Source organism: Lethenteron reissneri, chromosome 57 (genome assembly GCF_015708825.2).
Source record: "Lethenteron reissneri isolate LAM-NWPU_2019-01 chromosome 57, ASM1570882v1, whole genome shotgun sequence".
NCBI classification, from domain to species: domain Eukaryota; kingdom Metazoa; phylum Chordata; class Hyperoartia; order Petromyzontiformes; family Petromyzontidae; genus Lethenteron; species Lethenteron reissneri.
This window is the reverse complement of record NC_083835.1, coordinates 9,903,442-9,921,911: the sequence shown is the minus strand read 5'-3', so window position 1 is coordinate 9,921,911 and position 18,470 is coordinate 9,903,442. Positions and strand designations below refer to the sequence as shown.

General features: G+C 57.9%; 1 protein-coding gene across 3 annotated transcripts in view; it reads right to left on the bottom strand.

Moving 5' to 3' along the window:
- Nucleotides 1–18,470, bottom strand: part of LOC133357142 (histone deacetylase complex subunit SAP130-like) — a 63,026-nt gene that overhangs the window by 13,182 nt on the left and 31,374 nt on the right. For all 3 annotated transcript variants that reach the window (XM_061574940.1, XM_061574939.1, XM_061574937.1), the window contains exons 10-15: nucleotides 16,212–16,292; nucleotides 11,979–12,144; nucleotides 11,527–11,654; nucleotides 10,748–10,924; nucleotides 9,583–9,754; nucleotides 7,608–7,703 (exon numbers count right to left, since the gene is read on the bottom strand). In XM_061574940.1, the coding sequence (XP_061430924.1) occupies nucleotides 7,608–7,703; nucleotides 9,583–9,754; nucleotides 10,748–10,924; nucleotides 11,527–11,654; nucleotides 11,979–12,144; nucleotides 16,212–16,292 (820 nt within the window). The remainder of the gene's footprint in view (nucleotides 1–7,607; nucleotides 7,704–9,582; nucleotides 9,755–10,747; nucleotides 10,925–11,526; nucleotides 11,655–11,978; nucleotides 12,145–16,211; nucleotides 16,293–18,470) is intronic.

Here is an 18,470-nt window from a genome sequence, read left to right as displayed (position 1 = left end):
TAGTTTGTATTTTATAGTTTGTGTTTTATAGTTTGTGTTTTATAGTTTGTATTTTATAGTTTGTATTTTATAGTTTGTATTTTATAGTTTGTATTTTATAGTTTGTATTTAATAGTTTGTTTTATAGTTTGTGTTTTATAGTTTGTATTTTATAGTTTGTATTTTATAGTTTGTCTTCTTGGTTCTTTCGGTAAAGTCACGTAGAAGGGAAGTAATAAAATAATAAAAATAAAACATAATAAAACAATTCTCACGACGTTTCGGCCACAACGCAAGCAGCCGTCCTCAGGTGAAAACCAGGTCCGTCGAGGCGACAGAGTCTGAATGAAACAGCACACGAGCTTGGAGCATATATATAAGCTGGGCGCATTGACAAAGGAATTTGCATATCAAAAGGAATTTAGCATATTTATGGGAAATGCAGGAATGTGATTAGTACTGCATATGCATGTGCATTATGCAGGATTAACAGCATCAAAGGGAGCTGCAGTTACTGCTGCTGCAGCAGTTGCTGCTGCTGCTGCAGTTTCTGCTGCTGCTGCAGTTGCTGCTGCTGCAGTTGCTGCTGCTGCTGCACTTGCTGCTGCTGCACTTGCTGCTGCTGCAGTTGCTGCCTTATCCATTTTAATATAACACTATGCTGTTAATCCTGCATAATGCACATGCATATGCAGTACTAATCACATTCCTGCATTTCCCATAAATATGCTAAATTCCTTTTGATATGCAAATTCCTTTGTCAATGCGCCCAGCTTATATATATGCTCCAAGCTCGTGTGCTGTTTCATTCAGACTCTGTCGCCTCGACGGACCTGGTTTTCACCTGAGGACGGCTGCTTGCGTTGTGGCCGAAACGTCGTGAGAATTGTTTTATTATGTTTTATTTTTATTATTTTATTACTTCCCTTCTACGTGACTTTACCGAAAGAACCAAGAAGATGAATCCCTGCAGTCACGAAAGCTTTAAATCGAAATTTATAGTTTGTGTTTTATAGTTTGTATTTAATAGTTTGTATTTTATAGTTTGTATTTAATAGTTTGTATTTTATAGTTTATATTTAATAGTTTGTGTTTTATAGTTTGTGTTTTATAGTTTGTGTTTTATAGTTTGTATTTTAAAACCGCGGTGAGCTCGGAGATCGCTCCCCGAGACGCTCTCATCCAGCAGTGGATTAAAGTTGACTCTCAAGAGGAGAGAGTTCATGGTTTTTGGCCTGGTCCACATACAGCAGACTCCCGATTATCCGCGCGCGGTTTATCCGATTTGTGGATTAACAGCTCACCTGAGATTTTGACAAATTTGTAACTCTCGGATTTTCCCTGAAACCCAGGTTAATAATCTAAACACAGCTGCACATTCTTATTCTTGTAAATGGTCATTACAAGTCACATGGTGCTTAAACCGAACAAATATGTTGCGCCGCTTAATGTGAAATCTACGTGATCTCCTCTACAGTACAGTAGTTGCTTATCTTTACACCAGTGGGCGGAGTTTAATTGATGTTGATTGGCGTGGCTCTGCTGTCATCCACTTTGTGGGCCGAGTCTTCTGCGTGAGGGCAGGAAAGTATTTTCACCGAACTCGCGCATCATAGATCGGTCAACCGCTAGTTTTTGGCACAGAGATCCCCAGAAAATGGTGACATTTGTTGGCTTATCCGCAATGTTGGATAACATTGGAGAAACCAAACGACATGTCTCGGACCGCATCCGTGAACATAAAGCAGACTTGAAACACGGTAGGACAAACACCTCAGCCGTGGCAGATCACTGTTACAGCTCAGTGGGCTCACATGACATTGACTTCTCCAAGACAGAGGTTCTCTGCAAGCCATCTGGCTACCATGAGAGATTCGTTCATGAGGCGATCCACATATACAAACACAGAGACAATTTCAACCGAGAAGATGGATTCTGGCTTAGCAATCATTGGAAGGACGTAATAAACCATTTCGGATCTTAACTGATTGTGTTCACGTTTACGGTGACTTTCAGACCGCGTTCCACTCACTGGCATTGTATTCTCCGCAGGGAATGGATTCTTTGCTCCGCTGCAAGTTTTCCCCCACTACTCACCCATTGACATATTTCGTTGCTTCCTCTTAGTATCTTTCACACGACGGTCAATGGTACAGTGTATAATAACAAATAGTATAACATTTATATGCTTAATACAATGTACAAAGTAATATATAGTATCGTAATTGTATAGTCAATATACAGCAGTGTGATATGCATTAGGGTGGGTAGAATAATACATAGTGTAATATTACAATGTATAATGTATAGGGTGGTTTATAGAAATACAGTATATAATTTAATGTTGGGTTTATCTATGGCAGTATATAGTACGGTGTAGACTCGTGTGATGTAAGAGAATAAAGTTGATGGAAGCATATTATATATTTTTTACGACGTAGAATTGTAATGTATTACTTACTGTTAGTAACTCAGCTTATTGTAGAGTATATTTAGTATACTGATGATACTATGTAGTTTATACTTTAGTTGTTTACGTGATGGTTTTAGTTACTGCAGCTACATACTATTAACACTCCTTCCCTTCATTAATGCTACCCCTATCCCCCTCCCTTTGATGCTGCTAATCCTGCATAATGCACGGGCATAAGTAGTACTATTCACATATCTGCATTTCCCATATCCCCTCCCTTTGATGCTGCTAATCCTGCATAATGCACGGACATAAGTAGTACTATTCACATACCTGCATTTCCCATATCCCCTCCCTTTGATGCTGCTAATCCTGCATAATGCACGGGCATAAGTAGTACTAATCACATACCTGCATTTCCCATATCCCCTCCCTTTGATGCTGCTAATCCTGCATAATGCACGGGCATAAGTAGTACTAATCACATACCTGCATTTCCCATAAATATGCTAAATTCCTCTTGATATGTATATTATTTTGTCAAGGCGCCCTTTTCCCCCCTTCCAACCTAGCTTATATATATGCTGCAAGCTCGTGTGCTGTTTCATTCAGACGCTGTCGCCTCGACAGACCTGGTTTTCACCTGAGGACGGCTGCTTGCGTTGTGGCCGAAACGTCGTGAGAATTGTTATATTATGTTTTATTTTTATTATTTTATTATTTCCCTTCTATGTGACTTTACCGAAAGAACCAAGAAGATGAATCCCTGCAGTCACGAAAGCTTTAAATCGAAAAATATTGGATTATCCGCGATGTTGGATTATCCGCAGCCGTCCTCCCCGTTATTAACGTGGGAGAGTTTTCTGTATTTAAAAACAAAATCTAAAAATTGCGCCGCCTCAAACGACTTCCATTGTGACGACGCACAGCACGCTCACCGCCCCCCTCCCCCTATTGGCAGGCGGCTCCTGCTGCTGCTGCTGCTGCTGCTGAGCCACCCGCTGCTGCACAGGGACAGCGCCACTGGGGAGATGGATCGCAAGGCGCTTTGAGTTCCAAAGGAGTGAAATGTCACTCAAACAAGGGTCGAGATGTCAGCTTGGTGAGCGAGGGGCAAGGTGAGCGAGATGAGTGAGGAATGAGGTGGACGAGGTGAGTGCGGGGGCGAGGTGAGTGCGGGGTGAGGTGAGCGAGGTGAGCGAGGTGAGTGGTGAGTGGTGAGCGAGGTGAGCGAGGTGAGCGGGGTGAGCAAGGTGAGCGGTGAGCGAGGTGAGCGAGGTGAGCAAGGTGAGCGAGGTGAGCGAGGTGAGCGAGGTGAGCGAGGTGAGTGGTGAGCGAGGTGAGCGAGGTGAGCGGGGTGAGCGAGGTGAGCGGGGTGAGCGGGGTGAGTGGTGAGCGAGGTGAGCGAGGTGAGCGAGGTGAGCGAGGTGAGCGTGGTGAGCGAGGTGAGCGGGGTGAGCGAGGTGAGCGAGGTGAGCGGGGTGAGCGAGGTGAGCGAGGTGAGCGAGGTGAGTGGTGAGCGAGGTGAGCGAGGTGAGCGGGGTGAGCGGTGGAGCGAGGTGAGCGAGGTGAGCGAGGTGAGCGAGGTGAGCGGGGTGAGCGAGGTGAGCGAGGTGAGTGGTGAGCGAGGTGAGCGGGGTGAGCGAGGTGAGCGGGGTGAGCAAGGTGAGCGAGGTGAGCGAGGTGAGCGAGGTGAGCGAGGTGAGCGAGGTGAGCGAGGTGAGCGAGGTGAGCGAGGTGAGCGAGGCGAGCGGGGTGAGCGGGGTGAGCGGTGAGCGGGGTGAGTGAGGTGAGCGAGGTGAGCGAGGTGAGTGGTGAGCGAGGTGAGCGAGGGTGAGCGAGGGGTGAGTGGTGAGCGAGGTGAGCGAGGTGAGCGGGGTGAGCGAGGTGAGCGAGGTGAGCGAGGTGAGCGGTGAGCGAGGTGAGCGAGGTGAGTGGTGAGCGAGGTGAGCGAGGTGAGCGGGGTGAGCGAGGTGAGCGAGGTGAGCGAGGTGAGTGAGTTGAGCGAGGTGAGCGAGGTGAGCGAGGTGAGCGAGGTGAGCGAGGTGAGCGAGGTGAGCGAGGTGAGCGGGGTGAGTGGTGAGCGGGGTGAGTGAGGTGAGCGAGGTGAGCGAGGTGAGTGGTGAGCGAGGTGAGCGAGGTGAGTGGTGAGCGAGGTGAGCGAGGTGAGCGAGGTGAGTGGTGAGCGGGGTGAGTGAGGTGAGCGAGGTGAGCGAGGTGAGCGGGGTGAGTGGTGAGCGGGGTGAGTGAGGTGAGCGAGGTGAGCGAGGTGAGTGGTGAGCGAGGTGAGCGAGGTGAGCGAGGTGAGCGAGGTGAGCGAGGTGAGCGAGGTGAGCGAGGTGAGCGAGGTGAGCGAGGTGAGCGAGGTGAGTGGTGAGCGGGGTGAGTGAGGTGAGCGAGGTGAGCGAGGTGAGTGGTGAGCGAGGTGAGCGAGGTGAGCGAGGTGAGCGAGGTGAGTGGTGAGCGAGGTGAGCGAGGTGAGCGAGGTGAGTGGTGAGCGAGGTGAGCGAGGTGAGCGAGGTGAGCGAGGTGAGTGGTGAGCGAGGTGAGCGAGGTGAGTGGTGAGCGAGGTGAGCGAGGTGAGCGTGGTGAGCGAGGTGAGCGAGGTGAGTGGTGAGCGAGGTGAGTGAGGTGAGTGAGTTGAGCGAGGTGAGCGAGGTGAGTGAGGTGAGTGAGTTGAGCGGGGTGAGCGAGGTGAGTGGTGAGCGAGGTGAGCGAGGTGAGTGAGTTGAGCGAGGTGAGCGAGGTGAGCGAGGTGAGCGAGGTGAGTGGTGAGCGAGGTGAGCGAGGTGAGCGAGGTGAGCGAGGTGAGTGGTGAGCGAGGTGAGCGAGGTGAGCGGGGTGAGCGGGGTGAGCGAGGTGAGCGAGGTGAGTGGTAAGTGAGGTGAGCGAGGTGAGCGAGGTGAGTGGTGAGCGGGGTGAGCGAGGTGAGCGAGTTGAGCGGGGTGAGCGAGGTGAGCGAGGTGAGCGGGGTGAGTGGTGAGTGAGGTGAGCGAGGTGAGCGAGGTGAGCGAGGTGAGTGGTGAGCGAGGTGAGCGAGGTGAGTGGTGAGCGAGGTGAGCGGGGTGAGCGAGGTGAGCGAGGTGAGTGGTGAGCGAGGTGAGCGAGGTGAGTGGTGAGCGAGGTGAGCGAGGTGAGCGAGGTGAGCGAGGTGAGCGAGGTGAGCGAGGTGAGCGAGGTGAGCGAGGTGAGTGGTGAGCGAGGTGAGCGAGGTGAGCGAGGTGAGCGAGGTGAGCGAGGTGAGTGGTGAGCGAGGTGAGTGGTGAGCGAGGTGAGCGAGGTGAGCGAGGTGAGCGAGGTGAGTGGTGAGCGAGGTGAGCGAGGTGAGCGAGGTGAGCGAGGTGAGCGAGGTGAGCGGGGTGAGCGAGGTGAGTGGTGAGCGAGGTGAGCGGGGTGAGCGAGGTGAGCGAGGTGAGCGAGGTGAGCGGGGTGAGCGAGGTGAGTGGTGAGCGAGGTGAGCGGGTGAGCGAGGTGAGCGAGGTGAGCGGGGTGAGTGGTGAGCGAGGTGAGCGAGGTGAGCGAGGTGAGCGGGGTGAGCGGGGTGAGCGAGGTGAGTGGTGAGCGAGGTGAGCGAGGCGAGCGAGGTGAGCGAGGTGAGCGAGGTGAGCGTGGTGAGTGGTGAGTGAGGTGAGCGAGGTGAGCGAGGTGAGCGAGGTGAGTGGTGAGTGAGGTGAGCGAGGTGAGCGAGGTGAGCGTGGTGAGCGAGGTGAGCGAGGTGAGCGAGGTGAGCGAGTTGAGCGAGGTGAGCGAGGTGAGCGAGAGGAGCGAGTGAGCGAGGTGAGCGAGGTGAGCGAGGTGAGCGAGGTGAGCGAGGTGAGCGAGGTGAGCGAGGTGAGCGAGGTGAGCGAGAGGAGCGAGGTGAGCGAGGTGAGCGAGGTGAGCGGGTGAGCGGGGTGAGCGAGGTGAGCGAGGTGAGCGAGGTGAGCGGGGTGAGCGAGGTGAGCGAGGTGAGCGAGGTGAGCGAGGTGAGCGAGGTGAGTGGTGAGCGGGGTGAGCGAGGTGAGCGAGGTGAGCGGGTGAGCGAGGTGAGCGAGGTGAGCGAGGTGAGCGGGGTGAGCGAGGTGAGTGGTGAGCGAGGTGAGCGAGGTGAGCGAGGTGAGTGGTGAGCGAGGTGAGCGAGGTGAGCGAGGTGAGCGAGGTGAGCGGGGGGTGAGCGAGGTGAGCGAGGTGAGCGAGGTGAGCGAGGTGAGTGGTGAGTGAGGTGAGCGAGGTGAGCGAGGTGAGCGGGGTGAGCGAGGTGAGCGAGGTGAGCGAGGTAAGTGGTGAGCGAGGTGAGTGGTGAGTGAGGTGAGCGAGGTGAGCGAGGTGAGTGGTGAGTGAGGTGAGCGAGGTGAGCGAGGTGAGCGAGGTGAGCGAGGTGAGCGAGGTGAGCGAGGTGAGCGAGGTGAGCGGGGTGAGTGGTGAGCGAGGTGAGCGGGGTGAGCGAGGTGAGCGAGGTGAGCGGGGTGAGCGAGGTGAGCGAGGTGAGCGGGGTGAGCGAGGTGAGCGAGGTGAGTGGTGAGCGAGGTGAGTGGTGAGTGAGGTGAGCGAGGTGAGTGGTGAGCGAGGTGAGCGAGGTGAGCGAGGTGAGCGAGGTGAGCGGGGTGAGCGAGGTGAGTGGTGAGCGAGGTGAGTGGTGAGTGAGTTGAGCGAGGTGAGCGAGGTGAGCGAGGTGAGCGAGGTGAGTGGTGAGCGAGGTGAGCGAGGTGAGCGAGGTGAGTGGTGAGCGGGGTGAGCGGGGTGAGCGAGGTGAGCGAGGTGAGCGGGGTGAGTGGTGAGCGAGGTGAGTGAGGTGAGCGGGGTGAGCGAGGTGAGCGAGGTGAGCGAAGTGAGTGGTGAGCGAGGTGAGCGAGGTGAGCGAGGTGAGCGAGGTGAGCGGTGAGCGAGGTGAGCGAGGTGAGCGAGGTGAGTGGTGAGCGAGGTGAGCGAGGTGAGCGAGGTGAGTGAGGTGAGCGGGGTGAGCGAGGTGAGCGGGGTGAGTGAGAGGAGCGAGGTGAGCGGGGTGAGCGAGAGGAGCGAGGTGAGCGGGGTGAGCGTGGTGGGCGAGGTGAGCGAGGAGAGTGGTGAGCGAGGTGAGCGAGGAGAGTGGTGAGCGAGGTTAGCGAGGAGAGTGTTGGGCGAGGTGAGCGGTGAGCGAGGTGAGCGAGGAGAGTGGTGAGCGAGGTGAGTGAGGTGAGTGGTGAGCGAGGTGAGCGAGGAGAGTGGTGAGCGAGGTGAGTGAGGTGAGGGGCCGTACCCGAGTGGGCGTGGTGAGCCGCTGCCGCGGGGGCTGTGCGCCGCCACCACCGCCGCCTCCACGGACGAGGGCAGCAACGCCTTGCGCACGCCGGAGCTGCACGCAGAGTACACGCACAGTACACGCACAGTACACACAGTAGTACACAGAGTACACGCAGAGTACACACAGTAGTACACAGAGTACACGCAGAGTACACAGAGTACACGCAGAGTACACGCAGAGTACACGCAGAGTACACACAGTAGTACACAGAGTACACGCAGAGTACACAGAGTACACGCAGAGTACACGCACAGTACACGCACAGTACACACAGTAGTACACAGAGTACACGCAGAGTACGCAGAGTACACGCAGAGTACACGCACAGTACACGACAGTACACACAGTAGTACACAGAGTACACGCAGAGTACACGCACAGTACACGCAGAGTACACAGAGTACACGCAGAGTACACGCACAGTACACAGAGTACACGCAGAGTACACAGAGTAGACACAGAGTACACGCAGAATACACGCAGAGTACACAGAGTAGACGCAGAGTACACGCAGTCGTACACACAAAATACACGCAGAGTACACGCAGAGTACACGCAGAGTACACGCACAGTACACGCACAGTACACGCACAGTACACGCAGAGTACACGCACAGTACACGCACAGTACACACAGTAGTACACAGAGTACACGCAGAGTACACGCACAGTACACGCAGAGTACACGCAGAGTGCACGCAGAGTACACGCAGAGACACGCACAGTACACGCACAGTACACACAGTAGTACACAAAGTACACGCAGAGTATACGCACAGTACACACAGTAGTACACGCAGAGTACACGCAGAGTACACGCAGAGACACGCACAGTACACGCACAGTACACACAGAGTACACGCACAGTACACGCAGAGTACACGCACAGTACACGCAGAGTACACGCACAGTACACAGAGTACACGCAGAGTACACAGAGTACACGCACAGTACACACAGAGTACATGCAGAGCAAACACAGTAGTACACAGAGTACACGCAGAGTGCATACAGAGTGCGCGCGGAGTACACGCACAGTACACGCACAGTACACGCAGAGTACGCAGAGTACACAGAGTACACGCACAGTACACAGAGTACACGCAGAGCACACACAGTAGTACACAGAGTACATGCAGAGAACATACAGTAGTACACAGAGTACATGCAGAGAACACACAGTAGTACACAGAGTACACGCAGAGTGCACACAGAGTGCGCGCAGAGTACACGCACAGTACACGCACAGTACACGCAGAGTACGCAGAGTACACAGAGTACACGCACAGTACACAGAGTACACGCAGAGCACACACAGTAGTACACAGAGTACATGCAGAGCACACACAGTAGTACACAGAGTACACGCAGAGTGCACGCAGAGTGCGCGCAGAGTACACGCAGAGTACACGCACAGTATACGCACAGTACACGCAGAGTACACGCAGAGTGCACGCAGAGTGCACAGAGTACACGCAGAGTACACGCAGTAGTACACAGAGTACACACGGCGCAGAGTACACACAGAGTACACGCAGAGTACACACGGCGCAGAGTACACACAGAGTACACGCAGAGTACACGCAGAGTACACACGGCGCAGCGTACACGCAGAGTACACACGGCGCATAGTACACACAGAGTACACGCAGAGTACACGCAGAGTACACACGGCGCAGCGTACACGCAGAGTACACACGGCGCATAGTACACACGGCGCAGTGTACACGCAGAGTACACATGACATAGTACACAGAGATTACACGCATAGTACACATGGCACGGAGAGAGAACACATGCAACACATGCATACATACATCATTCGAGACAAACACAATGCACTTCAAACACACTGCTCACCCCCTCACCTGTCACCCACACTCACCGATCACCCACACCGCTCACCCACACCGCTCACCCACACCGCTCACCCTTCGTTGGGCGGCTTGCGCCGTAGGATGCTGGGCCGGGGGGACGAGGCCTGAGGCTGGGAGCCCCCGGGGCCCCCGGGGCCCCCAGGGCCCCCAGGGCCCGGAGTGGCGGCACCACCGCTGGCCTGGGAGCTCGAGAACACGGAGCCCGAACCGTCGGCCACCACCACTCCTAGACACCACAACCACCACGCACAACCACACCACTAGAGAAACAACAACACACAACCAGCACGCACAACAACCACACACAACCACCACCACTCCTAGACACCACAACCACCACGCACAACCACACCACTAGAGAAACAACAACACACAACCACCACGCACAACAACCACACACAACCACCACGCATAACCACACCACTAGAGAAACAACAACACAACCACCACGCACAACAACCACGCACAACCACCACCACTCCTAGACACCACAACCACCACGCACAGCCACACCACTAGAGAAACAACAACACACAACAACCACGCACAACAACCACGCACAACCACACCACTAGAGACACAACCACGCACAACCACCACGCACAACCACCACGCACAACCACCACACACAAGACACAACCGCACACATCCACACACAACCACCACACACCACATCACAAGACACAACCAGACACAAGTACACCACTAGAGACACAACTACGCACAACCACCACGCACAACCACAACACACAACCACCACGCACAACCACACCACTACAGACACAACCGCACACAACCACACCACAAAACACAACCGCACACATCCACACACATCCACCACACCACAAGACACAACCACGCACAACCACACCACTAGAGACACAACCACCACGCACAACCACACAGAGACACAACCACTATAGACACAACAGCACACAACCACGCACAACCACCACACCTTGACGTACAACCACACACAACTATCAAACCAATAAACACACACAAACACACACAATACACACACCTGCACACAATCCGCACACCTGCACACACACACCTGCATCCACAGAACAACCCCCATTCGCCACCTAGTAGCGGTGACATCACCACGGCGCTTGTGCCAGTCTAAGTGCGCACACACACACAGCTGCACACACGTACACAGCTACACACACACAGCTGCACACACACACACAGCTGCACACACGCACGCGCGCACCTGTAGGCTTGCCGTCGGCACTGCTGGAGGGGGGCTGAGAGCCCCCCATTCCCGTCGGCGCAGGGGGGAGGGGCCCCCCAAAGTGGCGGGCAGACTCCATGGGCATGAGCAGGTGGGGGGGCAGGCGCACGGGGGGAGCCGACCCCATGCTGGCGATGGCAGCAGCCGCACTCTGAGCTGTGAAGACAAAGATCCCCCGTGTAGTCTCAACAAACCGTTGGGGCAAGTGAGAAGCCCCTGTGAAGGTGCTTCGCACGAGGGGGTGGGTGGCCAGTACCATGCCCGGCCGCCTTTGGCTCCCCAGTGGCGATGTTTGATACACACAGTGCCATTTGAGGCCAAGTCGAACTAGGGGAGGCCCAGGACCGGTTCAGATAATCGTCACTGGTGTTGGCCGTGAGCGGGAATAGAACCCGTGTCGCCAAGTTCGTAGTGCAGTGTGTTAACCGCTACGCTACCGCTCCCCACTCTGAACTGCACACACAGAGACGCGCACACAGAGAGACACGCACACACACGCGCACACGCGCGCGCACACACGCGCACACACGTGCGCACGCACACACGTGCACGCACACACGCGCACGCACACACGCGCACGCAAGCACGCGCACGCACGCACGTGAAGCCTTAACGGAATGTTTGGGCAAGTTCCGGCAGCGAGGTCCGTGTTGGCCAACCGCTCGCACGAGGGGACGACCCTCGCGCCCACCACCCTCCTGCCCGCCCGCCTTTGTCTCCGTCCCCCCCCCCCACCCCGACGCGTCGGCGCTCCTTACCGGTGAGCGGGCGTACAGTGGTGACGGCGGTGGTGATGGGCGTGTAGTGGTGTTGCTGGAGCTGGTAGCTGGGCGCCAGCGCCGGGTACGGAGAGGTGTAATAGTAGTACTGCTGGATGGGCACGGGGCTGTGCGCACATACACACGTACACACACACACACACCCCACAACACACACACGTAATAATCCCCATGTAATCATATGTTGTGATGGTTGCCATGGTGGCAGATGTGAAGGCGGTTGTGGTAAAAGTGGTGGTGTTGATAGTAGTGCAAATGATGGCGATAGCGGTTGCCGTGTTGGTATAGTGATGGAGACATTCATGGTGGTGGTTGCCGTGTTGGTACGGTGATAGCGTTAACGATGGCGGTAGCGGTTGCCGTGGTGGTAAGGTGACGGTGGTAACGATGGTGTTGGTTGCCATGGTTGCCGTGTTGGTCCTCCCTCTCACCGATTGTCGGGGGTGCGTGTCTCCATGGTGACGGTGGTTGCCGTGGCGGCGCCGGCATTGGGGTTAGGGGAGGCGCGGTGGGCGCCGGGGATGGCGAGGAACGAGGGCGGCCGCTCCGCCGAGTAGTCGTGCCGATTCGGGATCTGCTGCTGCGGAATCACCTTGGCTGGAGAGCACACAGAGACACACAGCGACACACAGCGACATAGACACTCCACAGATCACCTTGGCTGGAGAGCACACAGCAACACACAGAGACACACAGCGACATAGACACCCCACAGATCACCTTGGCTGGAGAGCACACAGCAACACAGAGACACACAGAGACACACAGAGACACACAGCGACACACAGCGACACACAGCGACACACAGCGACATAGACCAACCCCCACGGGTCACCTTGGCTGGAGAGCACACAGAGACAAAGACCCCCCCCCACGCGTCACCTTGGCTGGAGTGCACACAGAGACAAAGACCCCCCCCCCCCCCCCCACGTGTCACCTTGGCTGGAGTGCACACAGAGACAAAGACCCCCCCCCCCCCACCACGTGTCACCTTGGCTGGAGAGCACACAGAGACAAAGACCCCCCCCCACGCGTCACCTTGGCTGGAGTGCACACAGAGACAAAGACCCCCCACCCCCCCACGTGTCACCTTGGCTGGAGTGCACACAGAGACAAAGACCCCCCCCCCCCACCATGTGTCACCTTGGCTGGAGAGCACACAGAGACAAAGACCCCCCCCCCATGGGTCACCTTGGCTGGAGAGCACACAGAGACAAAGACCCCCCCCCCCCCCACGTGTCACCTTGGCTGGAGAGCACACAGAGACAAAGACCCCCCCCCCCCCCCGGGTCACCTTGGCGGGAGAGCACACAGAGACAAAGCCCCCCCCCCCCCCCACCATGTGTCACCTTGGCTGGAGAGCACACAGAGACAAAGACCCCCCCCCACGTGTCACCTTGGCTGGAGAGCACACAGAGACAAAGACCCCCCCCCCCCACGGGTCACCTTGGCTGGAGAGCACACAGAGACAAAGACCCCCCCCCCCCCCCACGGGTCACCTTGGCTGGAGAGCACACAGAGACAAAGACCCCCCCCCCCACGGGTCACCTTGGCTGGAGAGCACACAGAGACAAAGACCCCCCCCCCCCCACGGGTCACCTTGGCTGGAGAGCACACAGAGACAAAGACCCCCCCCCACGTGTCACCTTGGCTGGAGAGCACACAGAGACAAAGACCCCCCCCCCCCACGGGTCACCTTGGCTGGAGAGCACACAGAGACAAAGACCCCCCCCCCCACGGGTCACCTTGGCTGGAGAGCACACAGAGACAAAGACCCCCCCCCCCACGGGTCACCTTGGGTGGAGAGCACACAGAGACAAAGACCCCCCCCCCCCACGTGTCACCTTGGCTGGAGAGCACACAGAGACAAAGACCCCCCCCCCCCCACGTGTCACCTTGGGTGGAGAGCACACAGAGACAAAGACCCGCCCCCCACGGGTCACCTTGGGTGGAGAGCACACAGAGACAAAGACCCCCCCCCCCCCCACGGGTCACCTTGGGTGGAGAGCACACAGAGACAAAGACCCCCCCCCCCCACGTGTCACCTTGGCTGGAGAGCACACAGAGACAAAGACCCCCCCCCACTACGTGTCACCTTGGCTGGAGAGCACACAGAGACAAAGACCCCCCCCCCCCCCCCCCACGTGTCACCTTGGCTGGAGAGCACACAGAGACAAAGACCCCCCCCCCCCACGGGTCACCTTGGGTGGAGAGCACACAGAGACAAAGACCCCCCCCCCCCCACGTGTCACCTTGGCTGGAGAGCACACAGAGACAAAGACCCCCCCCCCCCACGTGTCACCTTGGGTGGAGAGCACACAGAGACAAAGACCCCCCCCCCACGGGTCACCTTGGGTGGAGAGCACACAGAGACAAAGACCCCCCCCCCCCCACGGGTCACCTTGGGTGGAGAGCACACAGAGACAAAGACCCCCCCCCCCCCCACGTGTCACCTTGGCTGGAGAGCACACAGAGACAAAGACCCCCCCCCCACTACGTGTCACCTTGGCTGGAGAGCACACAGAGACAAAGACCCCCCCCCCCCCCCACGTGTCACCTTGGCTGGAGTGCACACAGAGACAAAGACCCCCCCCCCCCCCACCACGTGTCACCTTGGCTGGAGAGCACACAGAGACAAAGACCCCCCCCACGCGTCACCTTGGCTGGAGTGCACACAGAGACAAAGACCCCCCCCCCCCACGTGTCACCTTGGCTGGAGTGCACACAGAGACAAAGACCCCCCCCCCCACCATGTGTCACCTTGGCTGGAGTGCACACAGAGACAAAGACCCCCCCCCCCCCCCACGTGTCACCTTGGCTGGAGTGCACACAGAGACAAAGACCCCCCCCCCCCCACGTGTCACCTTGGCTGGAGTGCACACAGAGACAAAGACCCCCCCCCCCCACCATGTGTCACCTTGGCTGGAGAGCACACAGAGACAAAGACCCCCCCCCCATGGGTCACCTTGGCTGGAGAGCACACAGAGACAAAGCCCCCCCCCCCCCACGTGTCACCTTGGCTGGAGAGCACACAGAGACAAAGACCCCCCCCCCACGTGTCACCTTGGCTGGAGAGCACACAGAGACAAAGACCCCCCCCCCCCCCCACCATGTGTCACCTTGGCTGGAGAGCACACAGAGACAAAGACCCCCCCCCCCCCCACGGGTCACCTTGGCTGGAGAGCACACAGAGACAAAGACCCCCCCCCCCCACGGGTCACCTTGGCTGGAGAGCACACAGAGACAAAGACCCCCCCCCCCCACGGGTCACCTTGGGTGGAGAGCACACAGAGACAAAGACCCCCCCCCCCACGGGTCACCTTGGCTGGAGAGCACACAGAGACAAAGACCCCCCCCCCCACGTGTCACCTTGGCTGGAGAGCACACAGAGACAAAGACCCCCCCCCCATGGGTCACCTTGGCTGGAGAGCACACAGAGACAAAGACCCCCCCCCCCCCCACGTGTTACCTTGGCTGGAGAGCACACAGAGACAAAGACCCCCCCCCCCCCACGGGTCACCTTGGCTGGAGAGCACACAGAGACAAAGACCCCCCCCCCCCCCCACGGGTCACCTTGGCTGGAGAGCACACAGAGACAAAGACCCCCCCCCCCACGTGTCACCTTGGCTGGAGAGCACACAGAGACAAAGACCCCCCCCCCCCCACGGGTCACCTTGGCTGGAGAGCACACAGAGACAAAGACCCCCCCCCCCCACGTGTCACCTTGGCTGGAGAGCACACAGAGACAAAGACCCCCCCCCCATGGGTCACCTTGGCTGGAGAGCACACAGAGACAAAGACCCCCCCCCCCCACCATGTGTCACCTTGGCTGGAGAGCACACAGAGACAAAGACCCCCCCCCCCCCACGTGTCACCTTGGCTGGAGAGCACACAGAGACAAAGACCCCCCCCCCCACGTGTCACCTTGGCTGGAGAGCACACAGAGACAAAGACCCCCCCCCCATGGGTCACCTTGGCTGGAGAGCACACAGAGACAAAGACCCCCCCCCCCCACGTGTCACCTTGGCTGGAGAGCACACAGAGACAAAGACCCCCCCCCCCCCCCACGGGTCACCTTGGCTGGAGAGCACACAGAGACAAAGACCCCCCCCCCCCCACGGGTCACCTTGGCTGGAGAGCACACAGAGACAAAGACCCCCCCCCCACCACGTGTAGTCTAAACGGACTGTGGGGACGAGCGCCGTCAGTACTCAATTTGGACCGAGATCACCTGGGGAAGGCCGAGGAACCAACTCAGAAATTCACCGCCGTTATTGGCTGCGAGCGGGAATCCAACTCGGGTTGCCCCGTTGCTATTGCAGTGCGCTAACAACTCAACTACCGATCCCCACAACGCTTGTGCCAGGCTAGGTGCACTTATAGGCCACGCGAAGTGTCGAAGGCTCACTGGCGGGAGGTCACGGAACAGACCCAGGTGCCGCGCATTAAGTGACCGAGATGACTGGCAGATGCACCAACTGTGCTCACTACTGCCACTTCCCTGCGGTTTTGTTAGCCGCCTGGCGCCCCGCCTGTTGTTGTGAGCGTCGCTCCTCCGCCCTCCGCTGTTGCTGGAGGGCGACCGCTTCCAACTGCCCAGCAGCAGCAGTGTCCTTCACGAGCCACAAGCTCTCGCACGTGGAGGGGTGGAGGGGTGGACTCACCCACGGGGATGGACGGGGGTGGAGCCGCCTGCGGGTGGATGCCGTGTCCCGGCACGTTCGCCACCGCGTGCGTCGGCACGGCTACGAGGAGGAGGGGTGGGGGTGAGGGGGGCACGGGGGGCGGTGGGGGAGAGACGACAGCACGTGCATAGCAAACAACGGTGAATCTATAACCTGCACCGCGTGCATTCATACAGCGAGATCATCGCACTCGGCCACACAAGTACACACACTCGCGACGTTGAGGCGCGCACCGCCGATTCGCAGAGAACGGCCGAACGTGGCGTGCGAGAATTTCACCGAGACTCGAATCGGTTGAGGATGGGGGGCAACGCCTGGGGGTGCGTGGGTGGGACACCTCTCCGTGCCGCAGCGACACGGCGTCTGGGAAAGCGGGCGCCGCGTGCGGCCTGTCGCTGCGGCCACGGCTACACAGGCACGGCGCTGGGACCGCACAGCGGAGCGACCGCGCGAGGACGACAACGGCGAGCCCAAAGGCTACTGGGCAGATGAGCGCCATGGAAGGTCGTAATACACTCGCGGCCGCACCTTGCGCTGCGGTGGCTAGATGTTAACTCCCTCGCCTGGTATGCCGGAGGTCGTGGGCTCAATCCTCACCCTGACGCCTGCTGCTGTATATTGGGAGTTTGCATGTTCTCCCCATGGTCACGTGGATTTCTCTCCGGGTCCTCCAGGTCTTTCCTCCAAACGTAGAGTCTGCGTGCATTTAGAGCATTTGGCTGCTCTCCATGTCCACGTGATTGGCCACTTAATGAAGCTCTCACTTGTGATCACTTCTGAAGAAGAGCTCTATCGCTCAGTGGGTCTTACCTGACAAGACAAAAATAGTTTGGTTTTTTTAAATACTTAAATAAAAATAAACTGCAGAGAATTGCTTATTTTATCTTTAACGATTTAATGGCGCTTTGGGTGGCAGATTTGTGCCAAAAGTGAATGCACTCGACTTGGCGTCACCGACACGGGCCCAAGTTCGCTGTGTCCCTTCAAATTGATGTTCTTGCTTGGACCGAGATAATGGGGGGTGGCAGGAAGGTGGGGGGTGGTGGGCAGGGTGGGGGTGGGGGGGGTGTAACTGTGTGCGTGCGTAGGGGAGCGGACGCCCGAGTGAAGCCGACTGTGGGTGGAGCCTCGCCGGGGTCTCCAGCTGCACTTCTCGACCAAATCTTGGCGAACACCTGCCGTGCCGCCGGCTGACCCGCCCGTGCCGGACGACGTCTGAAAAGAGCTTCACAGCTCATCGGATTCCTCCCGCAGTCTAAATAAAGATTCTGTCTTCTGACAACATCGGTGCTAGGAGCACTCGCCCCAACAACTCCGTAAAGGCTATAACAGGGACTCCTCTACTTATGAACATTCGACTTAAGAACTTTCAGAGATACGAACAAACCTGTCCGTATGTCCAGTTGCCTGTTCGGACCGAGAGCCGTAAGTTTAACCGCCGCACAATAGATGGCGGTGGTGGCATCTACATCTGCAGAACATTAAGAACCGGTGGCATCTACATCTACAGGAGATTTTAATCAAATTTTACAGCTATTCCCCGTGTTTAGTGTACACAACGTACAACATGTGTGGAATCGACCGGAGTAAATAAATCGACTTACAAACGGACAGAACTCTGGAACCTAACTCGTTCGTAAGTCCCTGTGTATATATGTGTAGTGACACAAATGTTGTCACCGTGTTGTGAGCGGCAGCCACTAAGCCAGGAGGGCTGCCGAGCGCCGGGAACCTCCCTGGGAGGCTCGAGGGACACGTGACCGGGGGCCGGGAGCCCCTCCCTTGTCACGGCAGGGGGCGTGGCCTGGGGCCGGGAGCCCCTCCCTTGTCACGGCAGGGGGCGTGGCCTGGGGCCGGGAGCCCCTCCCTTGTCACGGCAGGGGGCGTGGCCTGGGGCCGGGAGCCCCTCCCTTGTCACGGCAGGGGGCGTGGCCTGGGGCCGGGAGCCCCTCCCTTGTCACGGCAGGGGGCGTGGCCTGGGGCCGGGAGCCCCTCCCTTGTCATGGCAGGGGGCGTGGCCTGGGGCCGGGAGCCCCTCCCTTGTCACGGCAGGGGGCGTGGCCTGGGGCCGGGAGCCCCTCCCTTGTCACGGCAGGGGGCGTGGCCTGGGGCCGGGAGGCCCCTCCCTTGTCACGGCAGGGGGCGTGGCCTGGGGCCAGGAGCCCCTCCCTTGTCACGGCAGGGGGCGTGGCCTGGGGCCGGGAGCCCCTCCCTTGTCACGGCAGGGGGCGTGGCCTG